A 13563-nucleotide genomic window follows, 5' to 3' on the forward strand; every position below is an offset into this window, starting at 1 on the left:
GTTAAGAGTACCGACTGCTCTTCCAGAGGTCCTGAGTTCAATTCCCAGCACCCACATGGTGGCTCACAACCATCTGTAATGAGATCTGGTGCCCTCTTCTGGCCTGCAGGGATGCGTGCAGACAGAATACTGTATACATAATAAATAAATAAATAAATCTTAAAAAAAAAGAAAGAAAATAAATAAAATAAAAAATAAGCCGGGCGATAGTGGCACAAGCCTTTAATCCCAGCACTCGGGAGGAAGAGCCAGACAGATCTGTGTGAGTTCGAGGCCAGCCTGGTCTACAGAATGAGTTCCAGGACAGGCTCCAAAGCTACACAGAGAAACTCTACCTCAAACATAAATAAATAAATAAATAAATAAAGAAAGAAAGAAAGAAAGAAAGAAAGAAAGAAAGAAAGAAAGAAAGAAAGAAAGAAATTAAATAAATAAATAAAATAAATGAAAAAAATAAAATCTTACCTTGAGTAATAGTACACACCTTTAATCCTAGCACCTTGGGAAGCAGAGACAGGTAGCTCTCTGTGATTTCAAGACCAGCCTGGTTTATGTAGTGAGTTCCAGGATGGCCAGGGTTACATGAGACTCTGTTTCCAAATAATAATAATTTAGGCCATCCAATTCCTCTTTTTTTCTTGCTTTTGTGTGTGTGTGTGTGTTATGTGTAGATGATTGTGTGCACATTCATATGTGTGTGCGTGTGCACAGGTGTGTGCAGACCAGAGGTCAATGTCAGGTCTTTCTTCAGTCATGTTTCACTCCCTCCTCCATTTCTTTTTGCATATATATTTTAATTAATTCTTTGAAAATTTCATAGACTGTATTTTGATCATATTCATACCCAGTCCTCCCCCTAACTCCTCCTAGATCCAAGCCCTGTCTCCCCTCACACTACATTTTTAAAGGACTTTTATTTGTTGTGTGGATGTAGGTAGGCCATGCTGTTCAGAGTTGGACTTCATGCTCCTGTTCCCTTCTCCTGCTTTCACCCCCATCTTCCCCTAGGACACTGGGACTATAGATGTGAGCCGTATCTAGCATTTTTATTATATTATTATTATCTTTTTGTTTGTTGTTTTTTTGTTGTTTTGAGACAGGTTATCTCTGTGTACCCTTGGTTGTTCTGGAACTCATTTTGTAGACCAGGCTGTCCTCGAACTCAGAGTGCTCCCTATGTCTCCCAAGTGCTGGGATTAAAGTCATGTGCCACCACACCCTGGTATTATTGTTTTCAAACTCTGGCCAAACTGGGCTCAACTAGACCAAAATAACTAGAAGCTCAAAAGACCATTGTATATGTCTAAATTTGTGAATTCTCCAAAGTTCTCTTACTTGACGGCAGTAATTCCTTCCTTTTTTTCTTTTATCACTATCTCCCCCTCTCTCTCCAGGGTCTCAGGTAGCCCAGGCTAGCTTCCAATTCATTATTTAGCTGAGCATGAGAACTTCTCTTGCCTCCACTGAGATGCGACACCATGCTGGGTTTCTACGGTGCTGGAGATCAAACCCGCAGCTCTGTGCACACCACGCAAGCACTCCAACTCAACTACATGCCTAACCTTGCAGTTCCTTTCCTAACAATGGAACGTCGAGTTTTGTAGTTTCGGGGGTTTTAAAAGCAACAGAATAAGCTGGCCACAGCCCTGATGTTGTAAATATTTGTGGCCTGGAGGGAGGTCAAACAGACAATCAAGAAACAAACACCTGGTATTTCTGGGAGAGGAAGTGACGGCGAAAGCTAGGCAGGATAGAGAGATGGTACAGAGGCAGCTGCTGAGGGTGCTGGGCTGCGGGGCTATGTCCTCCCTGATTGGTGACGCCTGAGCTAAGACCTAAGGAGCGAAATGCCCCAGGCTGGCACACGGCACAGCGGGGTAGCCCAGGACGGGGAGAGGGAAGGTCAAGCGGTACCCGGAGTACCGTGCGACTTAAGTCTCTTATCAAATTTTAAGGCTTAAATTTAAGCAGACCATTTGCAGGCCAGTGTAGACATATTCCTCTCTCCTCCATGTGTCTTTCATTTGTCTTAAAGAACAAACAGAAAAACCCCTTCCCCATCTTAAGAAAAGCAGCCGGTTTGCGAGGGCGCGGTCTGCAGAGACCGGCTACATCTCCCGTTGCTAGAGCGCCCTCCAGTGTCTCAGGGATGAGCTACACGAGGCATGGGGGCTGGGGACTTCATTTTTCATGTTAAACTTTTAATTTGGACCCAAAACTAAGGTGGGCAAGTTAGGCTTCTCACAAAGGCCAGTGAGAGATTAGATAAGAAGACAAGAGACGTTAACACACCCTTACACAAGCCTCTATTCCTTCTAACCAAAGCAATAAAATATGTGTCTGTGGCAATGTTTTAATGACCCATATACATCTAAACATTTCAAAGGTCTACAGAGAGCCCGTATTAAAGGGGAAAGAAGCCGTTTTTAGAAACATAGAACTGTTTTGTTTTGTTGTTTGTTTTCTGAGACAGGACCTCATGCAGCCCAAGCTTGCCTCAAGCTCACTCTGCAGCTAGGCTGATCTGGAACTCCTGACCTGTTCCTACCTTCCCAATGCTGAGATTGCAGACGTTTGGCGCCTCAATTTGAACTGTGAGTTAAATATGGAATGCAGTCTTCAACTAAACTGTGACTTGAGCTGTAAGATGGCTCTCAGATAAAGGGATTTATGCCAAGCCTGATGACCTGAATCCACTGCCCCCACCAACCCACATGGAAGGACAGAATCAACTCCTGAAGATTATCCTCTAATCTCCACACAAGTAGATGTTCAGGTGCACACACACACATTCACACACACACATCACATACACAGACATCACATACACAGACACACCACACACAGACACAAACCACATACACAGACACAGACAGACACACATCACACACACAGACATACACACCACACATACACACACACACACACACACACATAAACACACAGAGATATACACACCACAAACACACACACACACAACTTTTGAAATACTATTTAAAAAGAGAAACCCATCAAGATGGTGAGTACATAAACATGCTTGCTTGCCTCCAAGCTTGATGGCCTGAGTTCAATCCCTAGAATGTACATGGTGGGAAGAAAGAACTGACTCCCAAGGGTTAACCTCTGACCTCTACACCTGGACTCTGCCATTGGCACCCATACACATGCATTCACACAGATACATACAAATAAATAGAACTGTACTTTGCCAGGTGTGGTAGTATATAACTTGCTTCTCAGCACTTGGGAGGCAGGAGATCCCTGTGAGTTTGAGGCTAGCCCAGTCTACAGGCCAGTCAGCACTACATTGTGTGACTCTGTCTCAAAACCAAAAACAAACAAAACAAAACAAGAATTGTAACTCTTAGAAAATGAATAAATTAAATGAATAAATTAAATCCCACGGAGGGGCAGTGGGATAAGCGGGAAGTGATTGTTGTCATTTAAAATTTCCAGTACCCGAAGGTTCTGTAAAACATTATCTGAAGTGTCCTGCAGCCACTCCAGCAGCATGCAGAGTGCTTATTAAAACCATTGAGACATTGACTTTCGGCTCCTTATTTACTAATGGGCACCTCTGTGGAGCTCAAAAGTCTGCCTAAGAGTAAGACATGGCCTCCTGGGTAGATGCCTGGTAGGTCAGGGTGCCAGCGAGGCTGACAGCCAGAGGGCAGGGTTCTCTGTATGCTGCCACTGCCAGTGTTGTAACCCACAAGACAGTGGGTTATCTTACCAAGTATGGGCCTGCTCATCTGAGGGAGAGGGGCAGGGAAGCTCCTCAGGGCAGCCTGCGGTCCGGAGGACAACACCCCCTTCTAGAGGCGATTTGACAGCAGGCCCCAAAGGCTGCAAAGAGCACAGGCTTGGAACCTGCCAGTTTACATGTCAGAGCTGAAGACAGGGATGTTTACCCCTGCATTTTCCAAGAAAGAAAACTTGAGAACAGACTAAATGAACAACTGTGGTTATATGCACACGCATGCACACATGCAATACATGATAGTCTGTTTTCTACAGAAATCAGGAGGAAAGTTCTAAAGGATGGGCTGGGGCAATGGCTTAGGAGCAAAGCCCCCGTGTGTGTGTGTGTGTCTGTGTGTGTCTGTGTGTCTGTGTGTGTGTCTGTGTGTGTGTCTATGTCTATGTGTGTCAGTGTCTGCGTGTGTCTGTGTCTATGTATGTGTGTGTATCTGTGTGTGTCTGTGTCTATGTGTATGTGTCTGTGTCAGTGTCTATGTGTGTCTGTGTCAGTATCTGTGTGTGTCTGTGTCTATGTGTATGTGTGTGTAATGTGGGGCAACAGAGAACATCACTAAAGTATCTATATTATTAGGTTAATATCCTAAAATAGGAACAAAAAAAATAAAAATAAATAATAAACATTTCTCTAAACCTGGTGGGAGGGAGATGAGAAAGGAAGGAAGCTCAACTCTGCGGCCCATTTATTAACTGAATCATTTGAGAAAGTTATTTAATTAAGTGTCTTAGTCCATTTTGTGTTGTTATACCAATGCCACAAAGTGGGTCATTCACAGAAAAGTTCGTTATTGCTGGGTGTTGTGGCCCATGCATGTAATCCAGCATGTGCCTTAGGAGTCTAAGCCAGAGATCACAAATGAAAGGCCGATCTTAGTGAGACCTTGTCTCAAAAATGAAAAAGAAGGAAAATGAAATATAATTTTCCTCACATTTCTAGAAGCCAGGAAGACCAACAATTATCTCTCGAGTGCCTTCTTGAGGATCATTCCATGGCAGAAGGAGCAGCAGTGAGGAGGTTGGCCAGGCTGGGCCAGGCGGAGGCACTTGCCTCCTATGCCTGATGCCCGATGTCCTAAGCTTGATCCCCAGAGCTGCAGAAACAAAGGGGTGGGGTAGGGGAAGCTGACTCACATTCACTTATTTATGTATTATTTATCTATTAACACTATCTATCTAGATATTTAGAAACAGGATTTTATGTCGGCCAGGCTGGCCTTGAACTCACTGTATGCTAAGAATGACCTTGAACTTCTGATCCTCCTTCCTCCACCTCCAGAGCACTGGTATTACAATGTGCACCACCATGGTCAGTTTATGTAACGTTGGAGATTGAACCCAGGACTTCATACATGTGCGGCAAGTACTCTCCCAGCTGAGCTCCATTCCCATTCCCAGACTGACATTATAACAAAGCCGCTCTCGGTCATGCGCACACGCCTGTAATATAGCATCAGTCCATTCATGGGGCAGAACCATCATGACCTAATTACCTCTTAAAGTCCCACTCTTAACACCATTGCTTTGGGGACTTCATTCCCAACACATGACTTCGAGGGACAAATTTAAGCCACAGCAACAACCTATAAAAGCAACATGAAATAGATCGAACCTGCTTGGATGGCAGTGGATTTATATCCATACCCAAGTGACCTATATGAAAACACAAATACCATTTCCTCTATAATATCTTTATTACCTAATAAAATTCTAAACTTAACCTGTTGAGAACAAGAGGAAAGTGTAGAAAAACAAGTAAACTATGCCGAACACACCACAGCTGTTTTTAGTGGCCGCAAAGGAGTTTTGCTTTACAATTAGCAACTCTTTCCCCTTAATAAAATTCATCAGACATACCAAGAGCCCCTCTCCCAAGGAGCCCAGCATATCCCAGCTTTCTCTCTGCATCATCTAAACCCACATTTCTGGCCTGGTGTGGTAGTACACAACTCTTGGGAGGCAAAGGCAGGCTAGTCTCTGTGAATTCAGGGTCAACGTGGGCTACATACTGAGTTCTAGGCCAGCCAGAGTCACATAGTAAGACCTTGTCTCAAAAACTAAACAAGTAATGAAAATAAAATACATAAACTTATATAAATTACAACAATGTATCACTGAGTTTGTAACACACACACACACACACACACACACACACACACACACACACACAATGATGGCAGGAAAAGGAGAAAAACAAAGACAGATACGTAAAAGTCGCTGGAACACCGTCCAAGAACAGAGTCCGGGGAGAATCCAAAGTGCCTGTGAGAAAATCCCCAAACAAGAGTTTTGTAACCTCAGTATCAACAAAACACAGAATTTTTCTTGGAATGTGAGCGGATAGGAGTGAGTTTACTTCAGATTACCAAATATAACTGGTTATTGTTTATATGCCACTATGGAAAAACATGTTTTTGCCATGTGCAGCTTATCCTTGTGATTGTACACTTTACTCATGTGACTCTACTTAATCCTCAAAGTATAAAATCGTCTGATGCTCTGAATAAAGCTGATTTTAGTTAGCCTCATTTATTGGCTCCACTCTCCCAGGTCCCACCACTTCTAAAATGGTGAACAATAAGTAACATTTCCGTATCTCCTTGAGTGAAGTAGTGTAAGTCAAAAGCAGATTAGACCCATGAAGATGTAAATGGTAACACACATTTAGCAGCATGTGACCGCCTATACAAACAAAGTTCTGGTGCACTGCAGCATGGGTAAGGCCTCAAAGTGTTATGCTAAGTAAAGGAAGCCACAACCAAGAGCTGGACACTTACAAATGCATCCAGATTAGACAGATGCTGAGACACAGAGCAGTCACCACTTAGCAGGGATGGGCAACAGAGAGTGCTCTGAACAAACAGTGCTGACGGCCACCCATCCCATAACTACAAACTCTACCATCACGATGGCTAAAATGGAAAACTGGATATGCACACACGTGCACATCTCTCCATTTTTAAAAGTGAGCCATTTTTATCTTATGTGTATAAATGCTTTGCCTGCACGTATATCTATGCATCATGTGTGCAGTGCCCAACAGGGCCAGAGAGGGCATCGTATCCCCTGGAATTGGAGTGGTTGTGAGCTACCACTAGGTGCTGGGAATTAACCCGGGTCCTCTGCAAGAGCAGCAAGTGTTCTTAATTGCTGAACCATCTCTCCAATCTCAAGACTCAAGATTCTTAAAGTGTTAATTCCTCCGATTTACTGTATGAACTCATGCAATACTGACGAAATCCCAGCAGGTTAGTCCGTGGTATAACAAAAGAATTCTGGTTTATGTAGAAAAGCAAAGGGCCCAGAAGAGCCATCACAACACACCAGACAAGACAGTTTGAAGAGAGTGTGGTGTCTACAAAATGACAGAAGCATGGTCAAATAATGGGGTAGAGAGCCCAGAAAGGACTAACCAGATGCTACCAACTAATGGTGCACGAAGGAGCAAGGACGGTTTTCCTCAACAAACTGGCTAGAACAGCTGAAGGGGCCATGGGTACACAACACTGTTGACCTGGCTAGAACAGCTGAAGGAGTCATGGGTACACAACACTGTTGACCTGGCTAGAACAGCTGAAGGGGTCATGGGTACACAACACTGTTGACCTGGCTAGAACAGCTGAAGGGGTCATGGATACACAACACTGTTGACCTGGCTAGAACAGCTGAAGGAGTCATGGGTACACAACACTGTTGACCTGGCTAGAACAGCTGAAGGAGTCATGGGTACACAACACTGTTGACCTGGCTAGAACAACTGAAGGGGTCATGGGTACACAACACTGTTGACCTGGCTAGAACAGCTGAAGGAGTCATGGGTACACAACACTGTTGACCTGGCTAGAACAACTGAAGGGGTCATGGATACACAACACTGTTGACCTGGCTAGAACAACTGAAGGGGTCATGGGTACACGACACTGTTGGCCTTCCAAAAGAAAGGACAGGGGAGGGGGAACTCAAGATCCACAAATGATAAGCTGGACTTCATTAAAACTAGATTTTCTTTTCTCTTTGAAATACACTCTTAAGAAAATGATGAGAAAAGCCACAGACTGGAGAAAATATTTCCACAATACAAATCTGATAAAGGACCAGTAGCTGATATACACCAACAATGTGAAAACTGAACAGCAAGCAGATAGCCTGCAGGACAAGACTGACCAAGGTGTCCTTCTCTCTCAGGCTCATTCAACTTCACGGGGGAGAGAGGCTCCCCACATACACAGCAAATCCCCTCTCCTGCAGACACCACCTCCATATCCTTTAACTCAACTCCGACATTTTCCAGCTAGAGCTAGTAAGCACCAGACCCCACACATCTAGGGCTCAGTCCCTCATGGCTGCCCCTACTTCAGATACAAACAAAAGCTATGTGTGTTTGTCTTGCGTTTCTAACTGATTGGCCGTAAGTCAGGGGTTCATAAGGTTCTGCTCTTTAGATTTGATTCATTTCTACAATAGCTCACAGAACTCTTGGAAACTGGTTACTATAAGAGACGTTCTAAAGGATACAGATGAACAGCCAGATGGAAGGATGCACAGGGCAGGGTGTGGGGGAGAGGCAGGGCGGCTATGCCCTCTCTAAGCACACCTCCCTCCAGAAAGCTGCATGTGTTCAGCAACCTGAATGCTTTCCAAACCCTGGCCTTTGGATTTTGATGGAAGCATCCTTACACAGACATGATTGATTACCTCACTGGTTACTTAGAATCAACTCAATCTTCACCCCCATCTCCTCTCCCCAGAGGTTGGGGTGATACATTTCCCATGGGCTTTATTTAGGGTTTATACTGCAGTGATAAAATACCATAACCAAAAGCAGCTTGGGGGATGAAAGGGTTTATTTCCACTTACAACTCTCATGTCACACTGCATCACTGAAGGAACTCAAGGCAGGAACTGGAGCAGAGGCCATGGAGGAAAGGCACCAGTTCACTGGCTTGCTCCACCTGGATTGTTCAGACAGCTTTCTTATACAACTCAGGACTACCTGCCCAGGGTGGCGCCACCTAGCCCACATCAATTGTTAGTTAAGAAAATGCCTGGGGCTGGAGAGATGGCTCAGAGGTTAAAAGCACTGGCTGCTCTTCCAGAGGTCCCGAGTTCAATTCCCAGCAACCACATGGTGGCTCACAACCACCTGTAATGAGATCTGGTGCCCTCTTCTGGCCTGCAGGGATGTGTGCAGACAGAACACTGTATACATAATAAATAAATAAATCTTTAAAAAAAAATGCCCACAGGCTTGCCTACAGGCCGATCGTGTGGAGATAGTTGTGGTTCTCTCTTCTCAGAAAACTCAAGCTGTGTCAAGCTGATGAAACACACTCACCAGCACAGGCTTGCTTTAAAGTTCAAGACCTCCAATCACGCTGTGGGTTTTCTGAGAAGGTCCACACCCTGAAACCAGGTAGGGCCCCCAGACACTCAAAGTCTAGCGGCTTAGGGCTCTGTTCCAGGAAACAGGGACAGAAACCAAATACACATTTCTTATTATGTCACAGAATCACAACAACCAGGCTCAGAACTCGGCAAAGCAGTTGGACAAATCTACGGAGAATCTACAGAGATGGCAAATCAGCACTTGGAAGGGGGCACACAAGTGTGACCCGTGACACACCTCCTCCACAGGCCACATCTCCTGATCGTCCCCAACTGCTGCACCAGCTGGGGACCATGCGTTAAAATATATGAGCCCATGGGGACGATTCTCACTCGAACTACCACAGCATCATCTGAGGGGATTTCAAGTTCAAACAAACTGAAAACAAGATACCGCCTCTGCACGCCCATTAGAGCAGCTGAATGCTCTTCAGCCAACAAGGACAATGGCGACTGCGAAGCTGCAGGACTCTCCTACACTGTGCGGCGACTATGGATTTTCTTACATAGCTAACCACAATCTTCTCAAACAATTCAACAGTCACAGTCCTCGGTAATTATGTCTATACAAACCTGTACATGAATATATAGTGAAGGCTTATGCATAATCAACAAAAACTAGAAGCAAAAAAATGTCCTTCCACAGCAGAATGTATAAATCACATTCTGTGATTTAGCTTGTGGTATAGCTATACAATGGAATATTACTTGGCAGTAAAAAGAAATGAGTTATTAAGTCACGAGAGACATGAAGGAATGTTACATGCACATTATTAAGTTAAAAAAATCCAATCTAAAAACACTGTACACCACATGGTTCCAATTTTATGACATTCTAAATGAGATGGATCAGCAGGAAAAGTTATATGTTACATGGGCTTGACAACCTGACTTTTAACCCTGGAGCCTATGGTGGAAGAGAATCAACTCCTGAAAGTTGTCCTCTGACCTCCACCCACAAACACAATAAATAAAGTAAACATAAAAACTAAATCATCTGTAGAGGGTACCTGAAAAAGCACCCAACCATACACAAATGCACACAAGAGAGCTGCTGAAGAAAAAGGTGCTGACCTAAGTAACTCTAGAAGTGAGTGGAGAAAAGAGGAGCACCATCCTCTAGTGGATGGACCCTTCCCAACGGGGCGTGGCGACAATTCTGATAACGCAGCAGATGCTCGTTAGGCTTGAACAATTAAGTGAATGCATGGTGGACAGCAGGAGTGGTGATTTAAAACAAGTCTGGGGAAGTGGCTACACTGGTCCCTGTAGGGATGCATGAGAGCTAGAGACATCATAAGAACACATGTGTAGCTTGATAAATGGTTACAGATGGTTCTACATACCAACTTTTTTGTTTTTTGTTTTTCAAGACATGGTTTCTCTGAGTAGTTCTGGCTGTTCTGGATCTCACTCTGTAGACCAGGCTGGCCTTGAACTCATAGAGACCCACCTCTGCCTCCCAAATGCTGGGATTAAAGGCATGTGCCACCACTGCCCAGCTTTTATATAACAATTTTTATAGATTGTGTGTGTGGTGTGTGATGTGTGCGTGTGCTTGTATGTGTGTATGTGTGCTTCTATGTGTGATGTGTGAGTGTCTATGTGTGCTTGCATGTGTGTGTGGCATATGTGTGGTGTGTGTATGTGAGGTATGTGTGTGGTATGATGTGTGTGTGGTGTGTGTGATTGTGTGTGCGTGTGCTTGCATGTGTGTGGTGGGTGTGGTGTATGTATGATGTGTGTGTGTGTGTGTGGCATATGTGTGATGTGTGTGCATGTGAGGTATGTGTGTGTGTGTGCTTGCATGTGTGTGGTGTATGTATGATGTGTGTGTGTGTGTGTGTGTGTGTGTGTGTGTGTGGCATATGTGTGATGTGTGTGTATGTGAGGTATGTGTGTGTGGTGTGATGTATGTGTGGTATGTGTGATTGTGTGTGTCTGTGTGTATTCACATTCCCATCTACAGGTCTTGGCTCTGTCAAGTGAGTTATGCCCCCTTCCTTGAAAGTGGGGTAATTTATTCGCATCCAGCATGGCCATAGTCAACAGCACGGATAACAAGACAGCCTAGAACTCAATAGGGCAAATGGTGGCGGGTGAGGAACAGGGATCGAGACTGGAGGTCTAGAATGGCCCCTGCCTGCCCAACAATGGTTCAGAAGCTCTAAAAATAAGGAAAAAACCATCAGAAGTGGCCCACTGGTCCGAAGCTAAAGTTCAATTCAACAGACATAGAAATTAAGGCATGGCACATAGCATTTCACTTACTCGAATGTGTTCACCAGGACCCACACTGATTTCACACAACTGGGCTTGGTAAAGCCTGGTACGCTTGGTAGAGATGCAGATACGTGATATGGAGAGGAAGTAAAAAGCATTTCACATTAAGCTCCAAGTCTATTAGAAGTGGTGACTGTGTGGTCAGTGTTGGACAAACCATAGAGGCTGGCCCTTTCTCAGAAAAGGAACCTCTAGGCAGGCCTGGGACCACACTCTTCTAGGTACCACTCTGGTTCCAGGAGTGATTTCCTGAGCCAGGGTACAAAGCCACAAGTAATGGAGAAAGTGGGGTGCCTAAGACCATGCGGGTCCTGCCATGGGTCAGGGGTGAATTTTGAAGCACAAGACAAAAGATGTAAAATCTCTAGATCAAGAACCTTGGCTTCACCACTCCGTGGGACTTTGACAGTCACTTGGGCTTTCCGATCCTGTTCCGCATCATAAACAGGACACCCTACTTCTTCTAAGGAAACCACAGGAGATGTGTAATTCGCAAATGGGCAAGCATCACATCAGCAGTTCTCAAAATGGAATTCCTTGACACACGAGGTCCCTGATTGTGACAGTCTACTGATCTTTTACCAACTAGTATTGCTGTGTAGACCAAATCTGGCCTCCAACTTGCTATGTAGACAAGCGTAGCCTCGAACCTGCGTCCTCCTGCCTCTCCTTCCCAAGTTCTGGAATTCCTTTCCAATATTTACTCCAAAGCTGGTGACATGAGACTCTCATGTTAAACCAAAGAAAATTTCAAAATATATAAAGCCATTATGCTCTTTTCATCTAAAAAGTCTGTTTTTCATGAACAAATTTTGGCAAAAGCTCTTTGGGACCCTCAATCATCTTTAGGTGGGTAAGTGGGTACAGAGACCAAACATTTGGGAACCACTGTGCTTCACATAGGAATCAGGTGTGTTATCGCCCAGTAAGCGAGCGTCTCAGCTACTCCAGAGCGTCCCTGGAAAGCTTGGCGCGTTATGTGCCAACGGCTGACAGCCCTGCCAATCCGGCAACATTAGTACCCAATGACCGGGCCCATACAAAGCCCTCCCACTGGGAGGCAGAGCCGCAGCGACCTTGGCAGAGGTCAAGCGCGGAAGGCACAGAGGCTGCGGGCTACAGTGCCCTTGCAGGCTCAAGGGACCGCCCTGGCCACCGCCTTCACCGCGCGGCGGGGACTGGGGACCTGAACTCACAGCCTGGGCAGCGCCGCCGCTCCGCGTACGGCGTTCCGCAGCACACACAGCGCCATCTTCCCGAAGTGATCCGCCCCGCCCCGCCGCCGCCCCGCCCCAGCCGGAGTCGGACACGCCCATCAGTCTTAGCCCCGCCCCGCCTCTGCAGCCCCGCCCCGCTGCGCCGCCAGTCTTCCGAACGCCACGCCCCCGCGGGCCCCGCCACGCCCCCGCGGGCCCCGCCACGCCCCCGCGGGCCACGCTCCGCCCCGCGGGCCACGCCCCTCCTCTGCTCCTCTGTGCCTCCGGTCCCTCTTTCTTTCTCACCGCACTCTTTGTGTGGAGACTTTGGGGAGTCCCTCTCGCCGCGCTTCTGAAGCGAGTTAGGAAAACTTGGATTTTTTTAGGCAGAACAGATTCAGATTTCCGAGGGATTTTGTTTTTTTTTAAACAGTGGGTGAGCCTGCGGCGGTGAGCGAGCTACGAGCGGTCAAAGCAGGTGGGCTACCTGGAAAGGCGCAGGGTAGTGCGGGCTGGGGACTCACACCCGACCCTCCACTCTGCCTGCGGAGCTTCCAGAAGCCGAGAGAAGCTTAGGGTTCCGGCCGTGCCCACAGGCCGGTCTTCCCTAGTCCAATGGTGCCCTAAACGCTGTGGGAAGCTGGATTCAAAATTAGTTGGACCCGAGGAGCCCTGTGCCGCCAGAATGGGAACAGGGATGCCAAATATCGGCAGGACAGAGTTATGGCTTTGTGTGTGATACCAACAGGGCGGACTGCTCAACCCCTCTGTGCGGCCCCCACACCCACTCAGGCCTCCAGCCCACATCCATAAGGACCACCCCACTTTCCTGACTCCCTGGCGGCCCAGCCTGTGCCCCTTTCAGCCATAATGGAGCTTGAGGCAAAGGAGGTATCTGGAACACTCATCCCATCTCTAATTTACACGACGATATTTTGTACTA

At 46.1% G+C, this 13563-nt stretch overlaps 1 protein-coding gene across 1 annotated transcript in view; it reads right to left on the bottom strand.

Annotated features, from left to right (window-relative positions):
- The window catches only part of Clybl (citramalyl-CoA lyase), a 203667-nt gene extending 190957 nt beyond the window's left edge, over positions 1-12710 (bottom strand). Inside the window, exon 1 of the mRNA XM_059273169.1 lies at positions 12621-12710. Within this exon, the coding sequence (XP_059129152.1) occupies positions 12621-12676 (56 nt within the window). The 5' untranslated portion in view covers positions 12677-12710. The remainder of the gene's footprint in view (positions 1-12620) is intronic.
- Positions 12711-13563: the final 853 nt, after the last annotated feature.

Source organism: Peromyscus eremicus, chromosome 9, assembly GCF_949786415.1.
Source record: "Peromyscus eremicus chromosome 9, PerEre_H2_v1, whole genome shotgun sequence".
Classification (NCBI taxonomy): domain Eukaryota; kingdom Metazoa; phylum Chordata; class Mammalia; order Rodentia; family Cricetidae; genus Peromyscus; species Peromyscus eremicus.